Source organism: Zophobas morio, unplaced genomic scaffold (assembly GCF_036711695.1).
Source record: "Zophobas morio isolate AGI-343-1 ecotype UQ-CSIRO unplaced genomic scaffold, CSIRO_AGI_Zmor_V1 ptg000005l, whole genome shotgun sequence".
NCBI lineage: Eukaryota > Metazoa > Arthropoda > Insecta > Coleoptera > Tenebrionidae > Zophobas > Zophobas morio.
In genome coordinates, this window is record NW_026972110.1 from 4,755,330 (window position 1) to 4,769,182 (window position 13,853).

Genomic DNA, 13,853 nt, shown 5'->3' on the forward strand with positions numbered 1-13,853 from the left:
GATCATGCAAATATTTTGTTGATGAATGTTTCTATCCTATAAATTGTCTGATGTCCAATTTTAATCTCAAATAAGAATTATTTGTTTAAAATTTCACAAGATTGTACGGCGAATTTAATTATTGTTTATTGCTCTTTTGAAACTTTAGCACTTGTTCAGGTGTAGTTTAATATCAGAGTTATAGAAATTGAACATATAAATGGAATTGGGGTTAAATAACACCGAAACACGTAGCAGAAGCGGAGGGCGCGGTTCCTAGTAGGGGATAGAGGGATTTGTCGCGCCATCTGCACAAGAGATGCAGGCTTTGTATACATCGAAGTTAGGGGAACGGTCTGGACGACGTAACGTTAGCTTATTAACAGCCGTGACTTCCAACCACGAGTTTTCGATCGTAACGACCTGGGTAGCAGGGCATGTTCGTCATGGAGAGCTGCTTGCCGATAAAATAGAAAGACCGTGGCGGGGGAGACCAGCCACGGCCGGAAGCCCCAACCTCCGCTTGTGCTAGAATGCCCTTATGGATATTTTTGTTGTGCTCTTGTTAACTGCCATAATTTTAAATTTGACGCCACAGGCCCGTAATAACTTGTGTATTTGCATCCGGTTACTTTAACTCAGATTTTGCTTTTTTTTTAAATTCGTGATATTCAAATATTTGCATTGATTCAAAAACATATACGTAGGGTTTTTGTACTTGTTCGGTTCCCATATGTGTATGTCTGTCAACTCGCGGTTGTCTTTTTCTTTCATATTTTTATGTGTTTCATTTGCGATATATGTATTATATGTGGGCGAATAAACTATAGGGGGTTTTTTGGAGCTGAAAAGCGATCGCGATTCGGCCTCCTTTTCCTCCTAGAGAGGGGTGCGATTTTTAGCCCCCTCCCAAAAATTTTGTTTATTATTTCTTGCGCTCTCTATTCGCACGCAGTGTATGCTCACTTGTATGAAACGACGTCTTCCCGACATTTTTCAAAAAAAAAAAAAAAACACAACCTAGGTTCCATTTTGTTAGACGATCACAGCCAAGGCCAAATTTGAATTTTTGAATTTTTCGCGGGCCTTTCAAAGTTTTTCAAGTGTCAATTTAAGGCGGGAAGTTTGGGATATCAAACATACGCGTAACACTCGTCTTCGTGTTTACTTTAAACTTTAACATTGCATATTTGCAATGTTAAAGTTTAAAGTAAACACGAAGAAGAGTGTTACGCGTATGTTTGCAACGAGTTTTTCCTTTTTAAAATTTTGTGATGATGTCTGCAGCATTTTTGCAAGAACACGTATGTCACTTACTGTATTCCCAGATTTTCGGGAAAATGGAGTAAGTCGTTCCTGACTTATTAATCAATAAAATAATTTGACTCATTCATTAATTTTTTTGAGTCGCTGTAATCTATTTGGTGCGTCTCGATGACAAGCATATACATTAAAAGGAAATGAAATTTGATTGTTTTTGTCTCCTCTAAAGAGAGGAGAGAAAAATTTTCATTAATTAAACTATAATGGAGCAAAACGGGCAAAATGTAATTTGGGACGAGCTCTTACTATGATAACATGCGATAGTTACATATAACTATATGATTTTATTTTTATTATTTAAGTATTATGAACTGTCACGACATTACTATACTGTGACGTTACTCTATTCAGACATTTTAGAAAAAATGTAGTGAACCTTTGTTGATTAAAAAAAAAAACTAGTCACACCTATATTGAAGTTCTGTGGTCACACCGCATTACCACTACACGGTAGAGATAACCCGATTAACACTAATAAATATTCACTGGTTAATATTTACCTACTTCATAATTCAGTAAATAAGGTTGCTAACATTATTTAGTGGGTACTTTTATTGATGTTATAATATAGGTTTACACATGTAAACCTAAAAATGTTGCTAATGATTCACGAGGTCTTTATTATTATAGTAATAAAAACGAATAACAAATATAATTTGTTCACAGGCTTCATCAGTTCGTCGTTTAACACTCACTTAGAATCTTTCCTTCATCACAAATTTATTTCACATAAACTGGAATAACATTTGGACCTCCACTACAACAAACATTCAACAGAGAATACTTTATCATAAATAATTAACAATCTATAAAAAATACTTTTGTGTAATAGACCATGCAGCCTTAAAAGTTATTAATTAAAATAATTTACAAGGAAATTAATTGACTCAGGAGAAAAGAATTTTCAAATTTTCATACGCTGCATTCATTACTCCCCAGCTTATAAACGCTCTTGTGCAATTAGTCTGTACACCATGATAGAAGTTCCTAATTTTTCTACCTCGTTCATTATAAATTTGTACTAAAACTTTAAATATGTTCTCATGACTTCCACCAATTTTACTTTGCATAGCAACTTTGAGAACATTGCATGGAAAAAACACACTAGATAAAAACACACCTATCATTGCTCCACAAAAAAATTCACTTATAGTCTCATAAATTTTTGATTCAAATCTTGGACGATAATTATGAACTTCATCCCTGATCACAAAGAAACCTACATTAGATGGTCCATTCCTGAGTAAAATTGGAACTAAACCCCTATAGTACTCCCGAAACCCATAATTGAGACCAACAGCTTTAAATGCATGAACCGTATTTTTAAACTCCTTATGGTAATGAGCATCAGCCAGTATCGTCTGGATTCTCTCAAAAGGCATCAAAATTGCCTCTGTTGTACCAGATGCAAGTCCACCTATTACTTTAGCCACATATTCATTACAACCACTGTTCAATAATGGACGCCGCACTTCTTCATATACTCCAAACATTAATGATAAAGACAATGTTTTTTGGCACAATGGGGGCAACATGCCCCTGTACAAATAAAATAGACCTTCCTCATGTAGCTGGCGAAATGCATTTGACACATTAACACCATGTAACATCTAAAATCACACAATCTACAATAAAACCCACTATAATTAACAATATACCTGTCGGAAGATCAGTTTGTTTATTGGATAAGTTATGGTTATATTGATCAACGCGGCAGTCCACCCACATGCAAATTCTTTCCAATTTATTTTATAAAGGCTTTCCATAACCAAAGGATCCCCAACTGGATCATATTTTTCTAGTTTTTCTATTTTCTCTATTTCCAGTAAATCCAAAGAGGGTTTTTTGATGTCGGAGATTAATTTTGACATCTGTCAAAATTATAGGTTAACGCGTGTACGAGTACACAAACGTAAGATCACTTACCCTAAACGCTTTTGTGGCTCACATGACTAGAAATACTGTTAAATTTACAGTGTAATCTCTATATTTCTTCTAATAAAAATAGATAATTTTTCATTATCCATGACGAACCACTTTATTTTCATAATCGAACTTCCATGATAGTATAATAAAATAACTGTGCGACTTTGACGTCATTTGACGTTTGTTTTCTTTATCACTGTGTCTGACACACAATCTTATCACGAAATGTCATTGATAATGTATTTTCCAAAAAGTGCAAATGAAATTCGTCGGTTTTGAACTCAAGATTGAGCATGTAAATAAATTTTTAAATTTCCAACATGACGCAAATCCTAGGTAAGTTATTTTTTTGTAATTACCTACGTTGATCAGTGTTTTTTTTTCTACACTAATGTTTACACGTATTGTTGTATTAGTGACGGTAATTTAGTCTAAGCTTTACTTAATTTTTCATTTTTCTGTTTGTACAGGCAACGAAAGACAAGGACTAGTGTTTGAAATTGTGTCAGCAAGAATATGTGATGAAGTTGAAGAAAAGAAACACGTAACTTACACTCTGCAGGTGCGTCATATATCAGGAAACGACGATTTAAGCCCTTCTGTGATCGAACGACGCTATACTCATTTTCTCAATTTATACAATGCTTTAAAAAAAGAACAGCCTCAATTAATGGCTAACATAATTTTTCCCAAGAAAGTTCTCATGGGAAATTTTGATAACGAACTGATCTCTACAAGAAGCACAGGATTTGAATCACTTCTAAAACACATTTCAACTGAATCAAAGCTACGATCATCTAAAGCCTTATTAGATTTTCTCCAAAGCGTTGAATTGGAGAAAGCTAAAAGTTACCTTGAGAAAAATGATTTTTTGCAAGCCTTACCACTGCTTGAAAATAATTTTAAATTATTAAACAAAGTGCTTACTGATAGATCTCCTGCAGTGTTGATAGCTTTATGTAGATTGTTAGGATGCTGTATGTCAATTCCAGGTTGTTTACATTCCCAGAAATGGGCAGATTTAGCTTTACATAGATATGAGGGCGTCAGCGACAGTGATTTATTGGAATTATATGTACCATTACTAAACGTCTGCACGAAAATTTGGTGGCAAGCTGGAAGAAACAAGGACGTCCTTGAGTATAGATTACAAGAGTTGAAACGCCAAGGTGTCAAAGTTGGAGAACAGTCTTCACTATTAGATAAAGTGAATATAGTAGAGGAGAAAATATTTAAATCTTGAGTCATTTTAGTGTGGAGTACTTACTACGTCACCCTTTATTTTACTCATATATATATACCTTTAGAAATATATATTTATTTGTAAATTTTATAGAATTGACTGATATTAATTATGAATATCTAGCAATATGTATGTATTGTTTACTGTTTATGATGCCTGGATTCAGAATAAAGCTTTAATTATATACATTACCAAATAAATATACTTGAAACTCACAGACACAGTCGTATTACTGAAATACTCAAAAAATGTAGAAAAAGTAGCTTGATCTCATTTCAATAGTTTAAAATTATTTGGCGTAATAATAACATTAATTGACTTCTGACTTAGATAAAGAATGTGCCTAATAAATAATGCCTGGTTCATAAAAGTGTCAGGTTTTGAATAACACCCCTTTAATATTCACTTCCAGTACGTAAGCAAACTATTGTAATATGTAGGATGCATCCAGCGAATGGCGACTTTTATGTTTTTTCGATGTTGATATTTTGATAAATTCTTATAGTCTACCACAGAACAAAAAACAGTTTGAAAATGAAAATATTTTTTGTTGGATTTATTCCCCTTTCAAAATTCTAGTACCATTGATCTAATAAAGGCCACCCAGAAAGCCCTATCTCTGTCCCACTGTGTTGACAACGCGCGTCTCTCTCTAAGTTACTTCCATATAATATTATTTCTATGTCTAGTATACTTACTACAGCGATCTTGTAACTTTTGTAAACCGTTTTAAAAAGTGTTTTTCTTGCTGTAGTGCCCTGAATTTGAAGTTTAAATTTCGCACTGAGAAAAAAACCAACATCGCGAAACTGTACTTGAAAAATTAAAAACAAGAAAAAACTAACTCCATAACATAGGCAACCATGAATGTTTTAATGCAGAGTTGTGCAGGTACTTTTTAAGGATTTCTTCTCTTCGCCACTTCTTGTTTAGTGAGCGAAAGTTAAGGGTACGTCAAATTTAGTTTATAATCTCATAAAAGGGGCAATTGTTTAAACAAAAATTAATCACATTCGACGCCACACCCCCTCCCCACAAGCGTAAAAGTAGCGCATTAGTTTGTTTATGGTTTTCTAATTTGAAATGTGACGGTTTTGAGACCCAAAAAGTGTAAAACTTTGACTAGAGCAGCTTTCAAGACGAAAGGGTACAGCTGGTGGGAGTGCGCAGAACATTATTTTGGTTTGGTCTTCCAAATATCGTGTAAGCAGTGGCAGCGGCGATGAAAATTTAAAAAAATGCTGGATGTAATCCGAGGGGTATTCAAAATACTTAATAAGAATTAATAATAATTGGTGTTCATTTAAATATCAATTTTAAACGAATTTAAAGATTTGTTAATGCTGTATTATGATGTATGAGTTGAATAAAAGTGTTGTTTAAAACAGAAAATACCAACTAACGTCAAAATCACGTATTTACTTACAGTCGTATTCAATGAAAAAGCGCACAACTCTTGTGTTTGTTTTCTTATAATTTTTGCTATTGTGAATTGGGCTAACATTTTTGTTTAAATTTTAATTACTGTAACAACTCAAATTAACCAACCATCTTCCAATGTGAACATTTTTGAGGAGAATCAAGTGTTGAGGCGTATATGCAAACTGTAATTGATTATGATATTATCGACCAATTTATATAAGGCGGATTTGTTTTGACAAATCATGTCATTAAATTGTTATTGACAAGAACGTTTACAATACTCTAAATATGCTCTACGCTTTTTCATTACCCTAAAATTGCGCGTATAGTCTGCGGCTTAAACGAGTTTTTTTCAGGTTTTGGCTGCGAAGCGGACGATATAAAAAAACATAAGTAGGAAAATAGGTACATTAGGTATTTTACTTCGAATTAATTGCCACATTTGACAAGTAGATGTGAAAAACCTTCTGTTTAGATATTTACTTACTTGTAACTTAAATCCAGCCGTAAACGCTTTTCGCTTCCTCTTATTTTGTGGCTCATACATTTTTCGCACAACCGTATATTAGCCGCGCACTATATGATGTCTTGGAGAGAATAGACAAAAGATGTGGAATATACGCGGTAGCGGACTAGACGTGCGATTTTTGGGTAAACAGAACTCTACTTTCAAGAAAAATGGGAATTCTAATAAAAATAAAAGAAACTATACAAACAAGTTTACGTCTCGTTGCTCGTCTTCTCCTTTTCTTGTCTCGTCTCGTCTTTTTCTTCTGGTCTGCATTTCTTCCTGTGTCTCGTGCTTGCTCACTGCTTTCCCGTGTTTCGTTGCGTTTTTTGCTTTGTTGACCGTGTGTTTTGGAAGTCCGTTTTTAAAAAATCTGTCTTTTTCAAGACAATTTTGCTTCTGTTCTTTTTTTGCCGGCAAGTATAAAGTGTTGTAATTTTTTGTGCAAGTGTTTTGAAAAAAAAATATCTTTACAGTACGTTACTGCCTTTTTTTTTTATTTTAAATCAAGTGAAAATGTTCACCTCAAAAATGGGCAAAGGAAAGCCTCTTCATTCTCAAACTAGAGAAATAATAGCAAGAGTCATGGATTTCATGAAACGGGAAGCTGAAGAGGGAATTACAATTCCCATAACAAATTATAGAGAACGTGTTATAGCAGCTACTGGAATTTCGATAAATACATATCAAAAGAGCAAGGAAAAGTCAAATCTGGGAAAAAATCAAGTTTCTCTACTCCGATAAAAACAAAACCTGCACCAAAAGTCACTAACATAGACGAAAATTTTCAGAAAATCATTCGTCAAATGTTCTATGATTTTCATGTCACTGAAAAAAGACGGGCAACAATACCTGGTAACATTGCATAATTCAGTTTATTTATTCAAAAACAAATGGCGAGATTTAAAAAAAAACGCAGACAGAAGGTCAGTTATGTTATTTTTTTTATTTTTTATGTTTATGGTTCAAGGATTTTACAAATATTGCATGTTTTAACCTCGGTTTAGGGCTTAGGGTTTTCGTAACAGTAGAAAGTGTAGTTGTTAGCTTTATTCATAATTTTTCTGGAATGCCCTGGCATGCGTGGAGTTAGTTGTAAAGCATGTAAATAGGACCAAAAAAATTCGGGCAAATGACATTGACGTGAAAGTCATATTCTAATTGCTTTTCATTGATCTATAACAACCTAATTTGCTCATCTTGCCCGAAATTTTTTGGAAATGACTGCACTAAATACATACGTACTACGAGCATGTATTTTTTTTTAGTACATACTTTCGCACTAATATTGTTAATATGACTTTTTAGCATTCTTAAAAAAAAATACAAGTTGCTCAGCTGCCTTTCCAAGGTAATGAAAGTTCTTTAAGAAGAATCCTAAAAAAAATGGGATTTGGGTAAATAATTTTTTTTTTAACTGATAATTTTGTTGTCTGCAATGTTTAAATATAATTAAAGGTGGAAGAAAACCAAAGATAACAGGAAGATTTTAATGGAATCACAAGACGTGCGGTTAAAACGCATAAAGTACTTGAAAAATCTGATGCAATATAGAGCAGAAGGCCGTAATATTGTCTACACAGATGAAACTTATATTAATTCCAGCCATACAACACCATATGAATGGACTGATGAAAGCGACAAATTATTACGTAAACCATTTGCTAGAGGCCGAAGACTGATAATTGTTCATGCCGGGAATGAAAGTGGATATGTTGAGAACGGACTTTTAATATTTACGTCTGGTAACTTGTAGTCTTTTATTCATATTAACCACAATGTTTAAACTTGTTTTTATCTATAACAGGTACTAAATCGGGTGACTATCACGACGACATGAATTGGGATAATTTTGAAAGATGGGCAAGATCTCAGTTAACTTAATACCAAATCTGCGACCAAATTCAGTCTTAGTGGTAGACAATGCCTCATCATAATGTCAGAGAAATAAAAGAACCAACTTCCACCACACGGAAAGCAGATATGCTGTTGTGGTTGGAAGAAAGAGACATCGTGGTGGACAAAACATTGACTAAACCAGAAATTTATGAAGTTATCAAGGATTTTAAAAGTGCCACCCGTATATATAAACTGGATACTCTGATGACAGAATTTGGTCATGCAGTGCTAAGACTGCCGCCATACCATCCCGAGCTAAACCCAATTGAAAAAATTTGGGCAAATGTAAAAAATTGGGTTGCTCAACGGAACACTACCTTTAAGCTGCCTGATGTCGAAAAGTTGGCAAGAACGCGATTTGCCGAACTTACGGCAGATGATTGGGCTGCTGTTTGTCGAAACTTCGTTAAAGTGGAAGACGAATATATCATTAAAGAAAGATTATTAGATGATGCGTTGGAGGAGTTTGAGTTTATGGTAAATACCGGCTCCTCCGACGAAGACTTTAGTTCAGATGACGACGCTGACGATCAGCAGCCCAGTACGTCAGGTGGTAGACGTGGAAATCAGTGTGATCACGATTATCTTGGGGTGGCACCGTTATTTTACAACAGTGACGATTCAGATTAATCTTTTCATCAGATTATAGTTAGAGGCTCTATAAACGACAATTATGCTAAAATATGAACTGTGATTATTAGTTTGGACTTAAAGATAGTAGACGTTAAGCCTTATTATAATCCGACTTTACGGAATTGACAAATTGTGCCAGAAAATTAAAAACCATGTAACTAAAAATATCATGGATTGCTAATTCTCAGAGTTTTATCCCCGCTTTTATTGAAACATTTAACTGTTGATTTAAGACTAGTCGACTATAAAATAGCGTATGATACGGGTTTATAATGCGGGGTTCGTGAAATTTTTTACTCATGCTATAATCCCTCACATTATAAACTCGTTTAATAGGAGTTAAAAATACCAAATGTTTTGTGATACATTATAATAATTTATTGTTACGTAAGCCTATTTTTTTACCAAACAAATAAATTTATTTTTATTAAATGGTTGTCTGTATTCTTTTGTGGAAATTGCTCTATTTTTAATTGTTTTTGAAAGAAATATAACTGCCCATTCACAATGGACATAAGACATAAGAACAAGCGCATAACATAATTTACGTTTTTGGTCTGTGTCTGGCTTATGCTTATCTACGTTCACAGTGGACAGAGTGAACTCTGTAAGAATTGTTAAACTGCGCAAACGCAGAACGGAATAACTCCTGGCCACGGTTGTAGAATAGATAGGTTTGTACACTAATGGCTTGGGATGGCGACGCTTTTTTTCGATCCCTATATCCATGGAAAGGACACAGACAGCTAGCGCCTCTACCTTGTCGAGCGGAAATCGTTCTAGTTATTTTAGGGATTTTCGTTTACATTGCTTTATGAACAATACAAAATTTGTAAATGACATTTGATCGGAGTCGATAAATACGATTTCTTTTATTAATTACATCGGTTCTAGACAGATGCCTATAGAGTTCTGTGTCCCCATGGCCGACTCCATTAATCTCTAAAGAGATATGGCCGTTCCATTCGGCGTTTATAAATTGGCTTTCCAAACAATTGAAAAGTTCTCTAAAGTGGTGCCATCTGACAATGGAAATGTTAATAAAATACAACCCCGATTGAGTTGCCATATTAAATTTTGACAATTTTTAATTTAATAAAGTCAAATTCAGATCAGGAATGTTTATAACAGAACTCATTTTATTAAATCAAATGGAATAAATAAAAATAACAATGGAAAATTCTAATCATGTTAATGTAAGTAGATATACCTGAATACCTATGCACTAAATAATAATAAAAAGAAAATTACAACTTTAGAACCTTTCTGCTGACTGGTTTGTGCTGCAACAATTTTGCCTTGACTAAATCTGTGGTTTCAAGACATATGTTGTCCAAAACAGGTTTTACAGTTGTTGTTACAACAAATTTACAAACTAAACGTTTATGTTTTTCACATTTAAATAGAGGGTTCTTCTCTAGGTGTACCTCCAAATAGTACAGGACCGAACTGACATCTCTGACCATTGAGGTCGCTTTTTACCATAATTTGTAATTAAATCCATTAAAAATATGGCCTTTTCGTCCAACTTTTCAGAATCTTCTAAAATATTTCCAATAAGTTTTAAATTTGTCCTGTTTTTTTTTCTTTTTTCTTCTAAATTCTTTATTTTAATTAAACACCTTGAATGTTGCTCTTTTAATCTTTTTAATTTTGAAGTTAAAATTTTGCAGTGGTATTGTAGGTTCCTGAATTCGTTTGTAGAAATTGAATCCACTTGCACTAATTTGCAATTTTTTTCAGAAAGAAACTGCTCTGGAGTTTCATGATTGGGGACAGGATCAGGTAGGAAGGGAGGATTCTCAAAATTATTGACAAAATTAGAATATTTATTCCTGGTTTCTGGAATATACTTACAAATATAGTGGGTACAGCCCCCTTAACTAAACGCCACTTATTGTTGGATATGATTGTGAAACAATCTGGGGTAAAATGTTCTTTACAAAGCACTGAATAATCTGTAATTTTAGAAATATCTGTAATAGGTAAAAATAATCGTTGAAAATACAGTGTCAAAAAAGATGCAATTGCTTTAAATACCACATAATTTATCAACTGCATCGAGCCATTTGATTCTTAAATATTTGTCAGCAGGAAATCCAAAGAAAGGTTTACAACTGTTCCCACATAAATAACATTTCTTCATGACTGACGAATTATTTGTAATTACCGCTCAAATTAGGATAAAACATCAATGTCAGTAAATAAAGAAATCTGTAATTAAAAATTAATATGCGTAAGGACCACCAGAGTCCGACCGTTTAGGGTCACTTCATGGCATACTTTCCGCACTTGCCAAAAAATACCGAATGGAACGGCCATATCTCTTTAGAGATTAATGGAGTCGGCCATGGTGTCCCTAAAACGTCAAAAACCAGGCGACGCGATCGGCAATTGGCGTCGCTGACCAGGGATATGCAAATGTATGCTAGTGTATCAACTTATCTATTCTACAACCGTGCTCCTGGCTAAACATAGAAACGGCTAACCTCAAACTGAGTCAATCAAAAATATCAAAATATCTAACCTACAATTTCATACGATATTCGAAATTGACAACTCGCAGTGTGACTGCCCATTCACAATGGACATAAGACATAAGAACGAGCGCATAACATAATTTATGTTTTTGGTTTGTGTCTGGCTTATGCTTATCTACGTTCACAGTGGACAGAGTGAACTCTGTAAGAATTGTTAAACTGCGCAAACGCAGAACGGAATGACTCCCGGCTAAACATAGAAACGGCTAACCTCAAACTGAGTCAATCAAAATATCTAACCTACAATTTCGTACGATATTCGAACTTGACAACTAGCAGTACAGAACAGACTCGCATTTAGAAACTTTGATTATAATATATATAATATAATTAAAGGTGTAAAGTGCCAGTGCCAACTGTCAAAGGGAATTCAATAGCAGCATTCAAAAGTCCCTAGATTTTAACATAATTTTGACATAATTCGTGCACAAAGTTGAACTTATTTCAACTTTGTGTACGCACACAAGGATTACATAAAACGTTCATAAGCATAAGAATTACGTTGGTCCACTGTGAACAGGGGTATACGTTTTCCATCGTTTCAACTTTATGTATTTATGTAAGCTTTATGTACTTGTTATGCCTTATGTCCATTGTGAATGGGCAGTAACTCAGCCGAAACTCCATTCTCAATACATCGATGTTACGCCACTGCTAGCCCGACTACAAGTCGCGCATCTTAAGCCCCGCCCCTGTACCCTTTCGTGCTGAAAGCTGCTTTAGATCATGAACCCCTGGACTTTTTGCTTTGTTGTTACTAAATTCGTAGTTCATGTTCATATTTTTAGCCATTCATGTTTCTAATACAATTTAACAACAATCGTGGAAAATGTTGTACGGTGTTCCAGTTTCAATTAAAATTTCGAGCTGAAAAAAAGAACAACGGCGCGAAACCGCCGAATAATCTGAATCTGAAAAATAAATTAAGATTGTTAATCAGTAATATAGGCAACCATGCTTTTTCCTAGAATCCTAGAAATGTCGCCCTTTAGCAATGCAAAATAGCAGGTAGAAAAATTTGAGGATCACTCGATCGACTCACGTTCTTTTTGGACGATCGCGTTACTTCTGTTATAATAGCAGTGCACGAGACCTTGGAAATTGCATATTATAATCACTCAAATTAAAATAACATCTGTGATAACATGGTGGACCAGGAAATGCTTGTTTTTTAATATTATTTGTGTATTATTGTCCAACAAGCTGAATTTGGAGATTTTATTGCTGCGACATGAAGTACATAACGTGAGATAAGCGCCAAACCCACCTTATTTTGATTTCTACTGCATTTAATATTTGTCTGTTGTGTTTGTTTCGTATAGCTACACTTAGTTTCGATTGCATTAACCTGTTCAAGGTCACACCTTTATATTTTTTGGCAATGTAACTGACTTCTATAGTAAAGTTTAGGTTGACAGTACTGATGCTGAACACTGTCTATGACTGTATTAGAGTTGTATTTTGATTAACAGTAAACGATTAATACACGACGTGTGATTTAATAACAAAAGCATAAACAAACAAACAACAAAAACACTACAGCTCCTCTTTTTCATCCCCTGTGTACGTAACCAACAAGCATTATATCACGGAAGGTTATGTGTTAAGGTACAAAAAAATGGGTCTCCCATTTCCATCTGTTTGTCTGTCTGTCCGTCAGTCCGTTCGTCCGTCCGTCCGTCAGCCCGCCCGCGCGCCTGCCCGCCCGTCCGTCGGCACCTATTCCAGTCTTACTCGCGTCTGTGTCCAAGATGAACATTCCCGATGACTGAAGATAGGACAGGATAGCGCTAGAGCATAGGGTATTCTTCAATCTTTTGAAGGTTCCCTCACATTCAGCAGTTCAATTACACTGAGACTTCAAATTCGTCAGTCTGTGCAGAGGAGCAGCGATGTTACAAATCCGTTGACAAACCTTCTGTAGTATGTACTATCACGGCCAAAAAAATGGAAACACCTAACCTGCCCATGTCATCGATTTTTATTTAATTTTTCTATTGTAAGTGCAATTTCTCTGTCACGTCGATGTTAAAAGACGTCAGGAAATCAGAGGCGTTCATTCTAAAGCAGACACAAACTAAATTTAACAAATACAATTGAAAAATTAAATAAAAATCAATGACATGAGCAGGTTAGGTGTTTCCATTTTTTTGGCCGTGATAGTACATAATCCCAAGAAACTCCGGACTTCGTGCTTATCTCTTGGCCAATCGCGAATCGCATTGATGTTTGTTTCCGCAGTCTTGATCCCGTTTGCCAAAACAGTATGCCCCAGAAATCCTACTTCTTTCTGGATTCAACTTCAATTTTCGCTCCTTCATTCGGCTGAATACTTATTCTAGGTTGGTCAAGTGCTACTCAAATGTCTTCCCCATTACCA

General features: G+C 34.7%; 3 protein-coding genes across 4 annotated transcripts; 2 read left to right on the forward strand and 1 right to left on the reverse strand.

Moving 5' to 3' along the window:
* Positions 1 to 1,902: 1,902 nt before the first annotated feature.
* On the reverse strand, positions 1,903 to 3,383 carry LOC135122157 (mitochondrial nicotinamide adenine dinucleotide transporter SLC25A51). 2 transcript variants are annotated; one of them, XM_064046384.1, is made up of 4 exons: positions 3,229 to 3,317; positions 2,961 to 3,173; positions 2,526 to 2,912; positions 1,903 to 2,059 (listed from the first exon to the last, which is right to left on the reverse strand). In XM_064046384.1, the coding sequence occupies exons 2-4, from the start codon at positions 3,171 to 3,173 to the stop codon at positions 2,015 to 2,017; spliced, it is 645 nt and encodes a 214-aa protein (XP_063902454.1). In that variant the 5' UTR covers positions 3,229 to 3,317; the 3' UTR covers positions 1,903 to 2,014. The 2 variants fall into 2 exon arrangements, with proteins under 2 accessions (XP_063902454.1, XP_063902447.1); XM_064046377.1 differs by having other exon boundaries at positions 1,903 to 2,912; positions 3,229 to 3,383.
* Positions 3,384 to 3,473: 90 nt separating this feature from the next.
* LOC135122171 (sorting nexin-21) lies at positions 3,474 to 4,690 on the forward strand. Its single transcript, XM_064046389.1, has 2 exons — positions 3,474 to 3,564; positions 3,699 to 4,690. The coding sequence occupies exons 1-2, from the start codon at positions 3,549 to 3,551 to the stop codon at positions 4,469 to 4,471; spliced, it is 789 nt and encodes a 262-aa protein (XP_063902459.1). The 5' UTR covers positions 3,474 to 3,548; the 3' UTR covers positions 4,472 to 4,690.
* A 3,634-nt stretch (positions 4,691 to 8,324) lies between these two features.
* On the forward strand, positions 8,325 to 8,930 carry LOC135145183 (uncharacterized). Its single transcript, XM_064077298.1, has one exon. The coding sequence runs from the start codon at positions 8,325 to 8,327 to the stop codon at positions 8,928 to 8,930; it is 606 nt and encodes a 201-aa protein (XP_063933368.1).
* Positions 8,931 to 13,853: the final 4,923 nt, after the last annotated feature.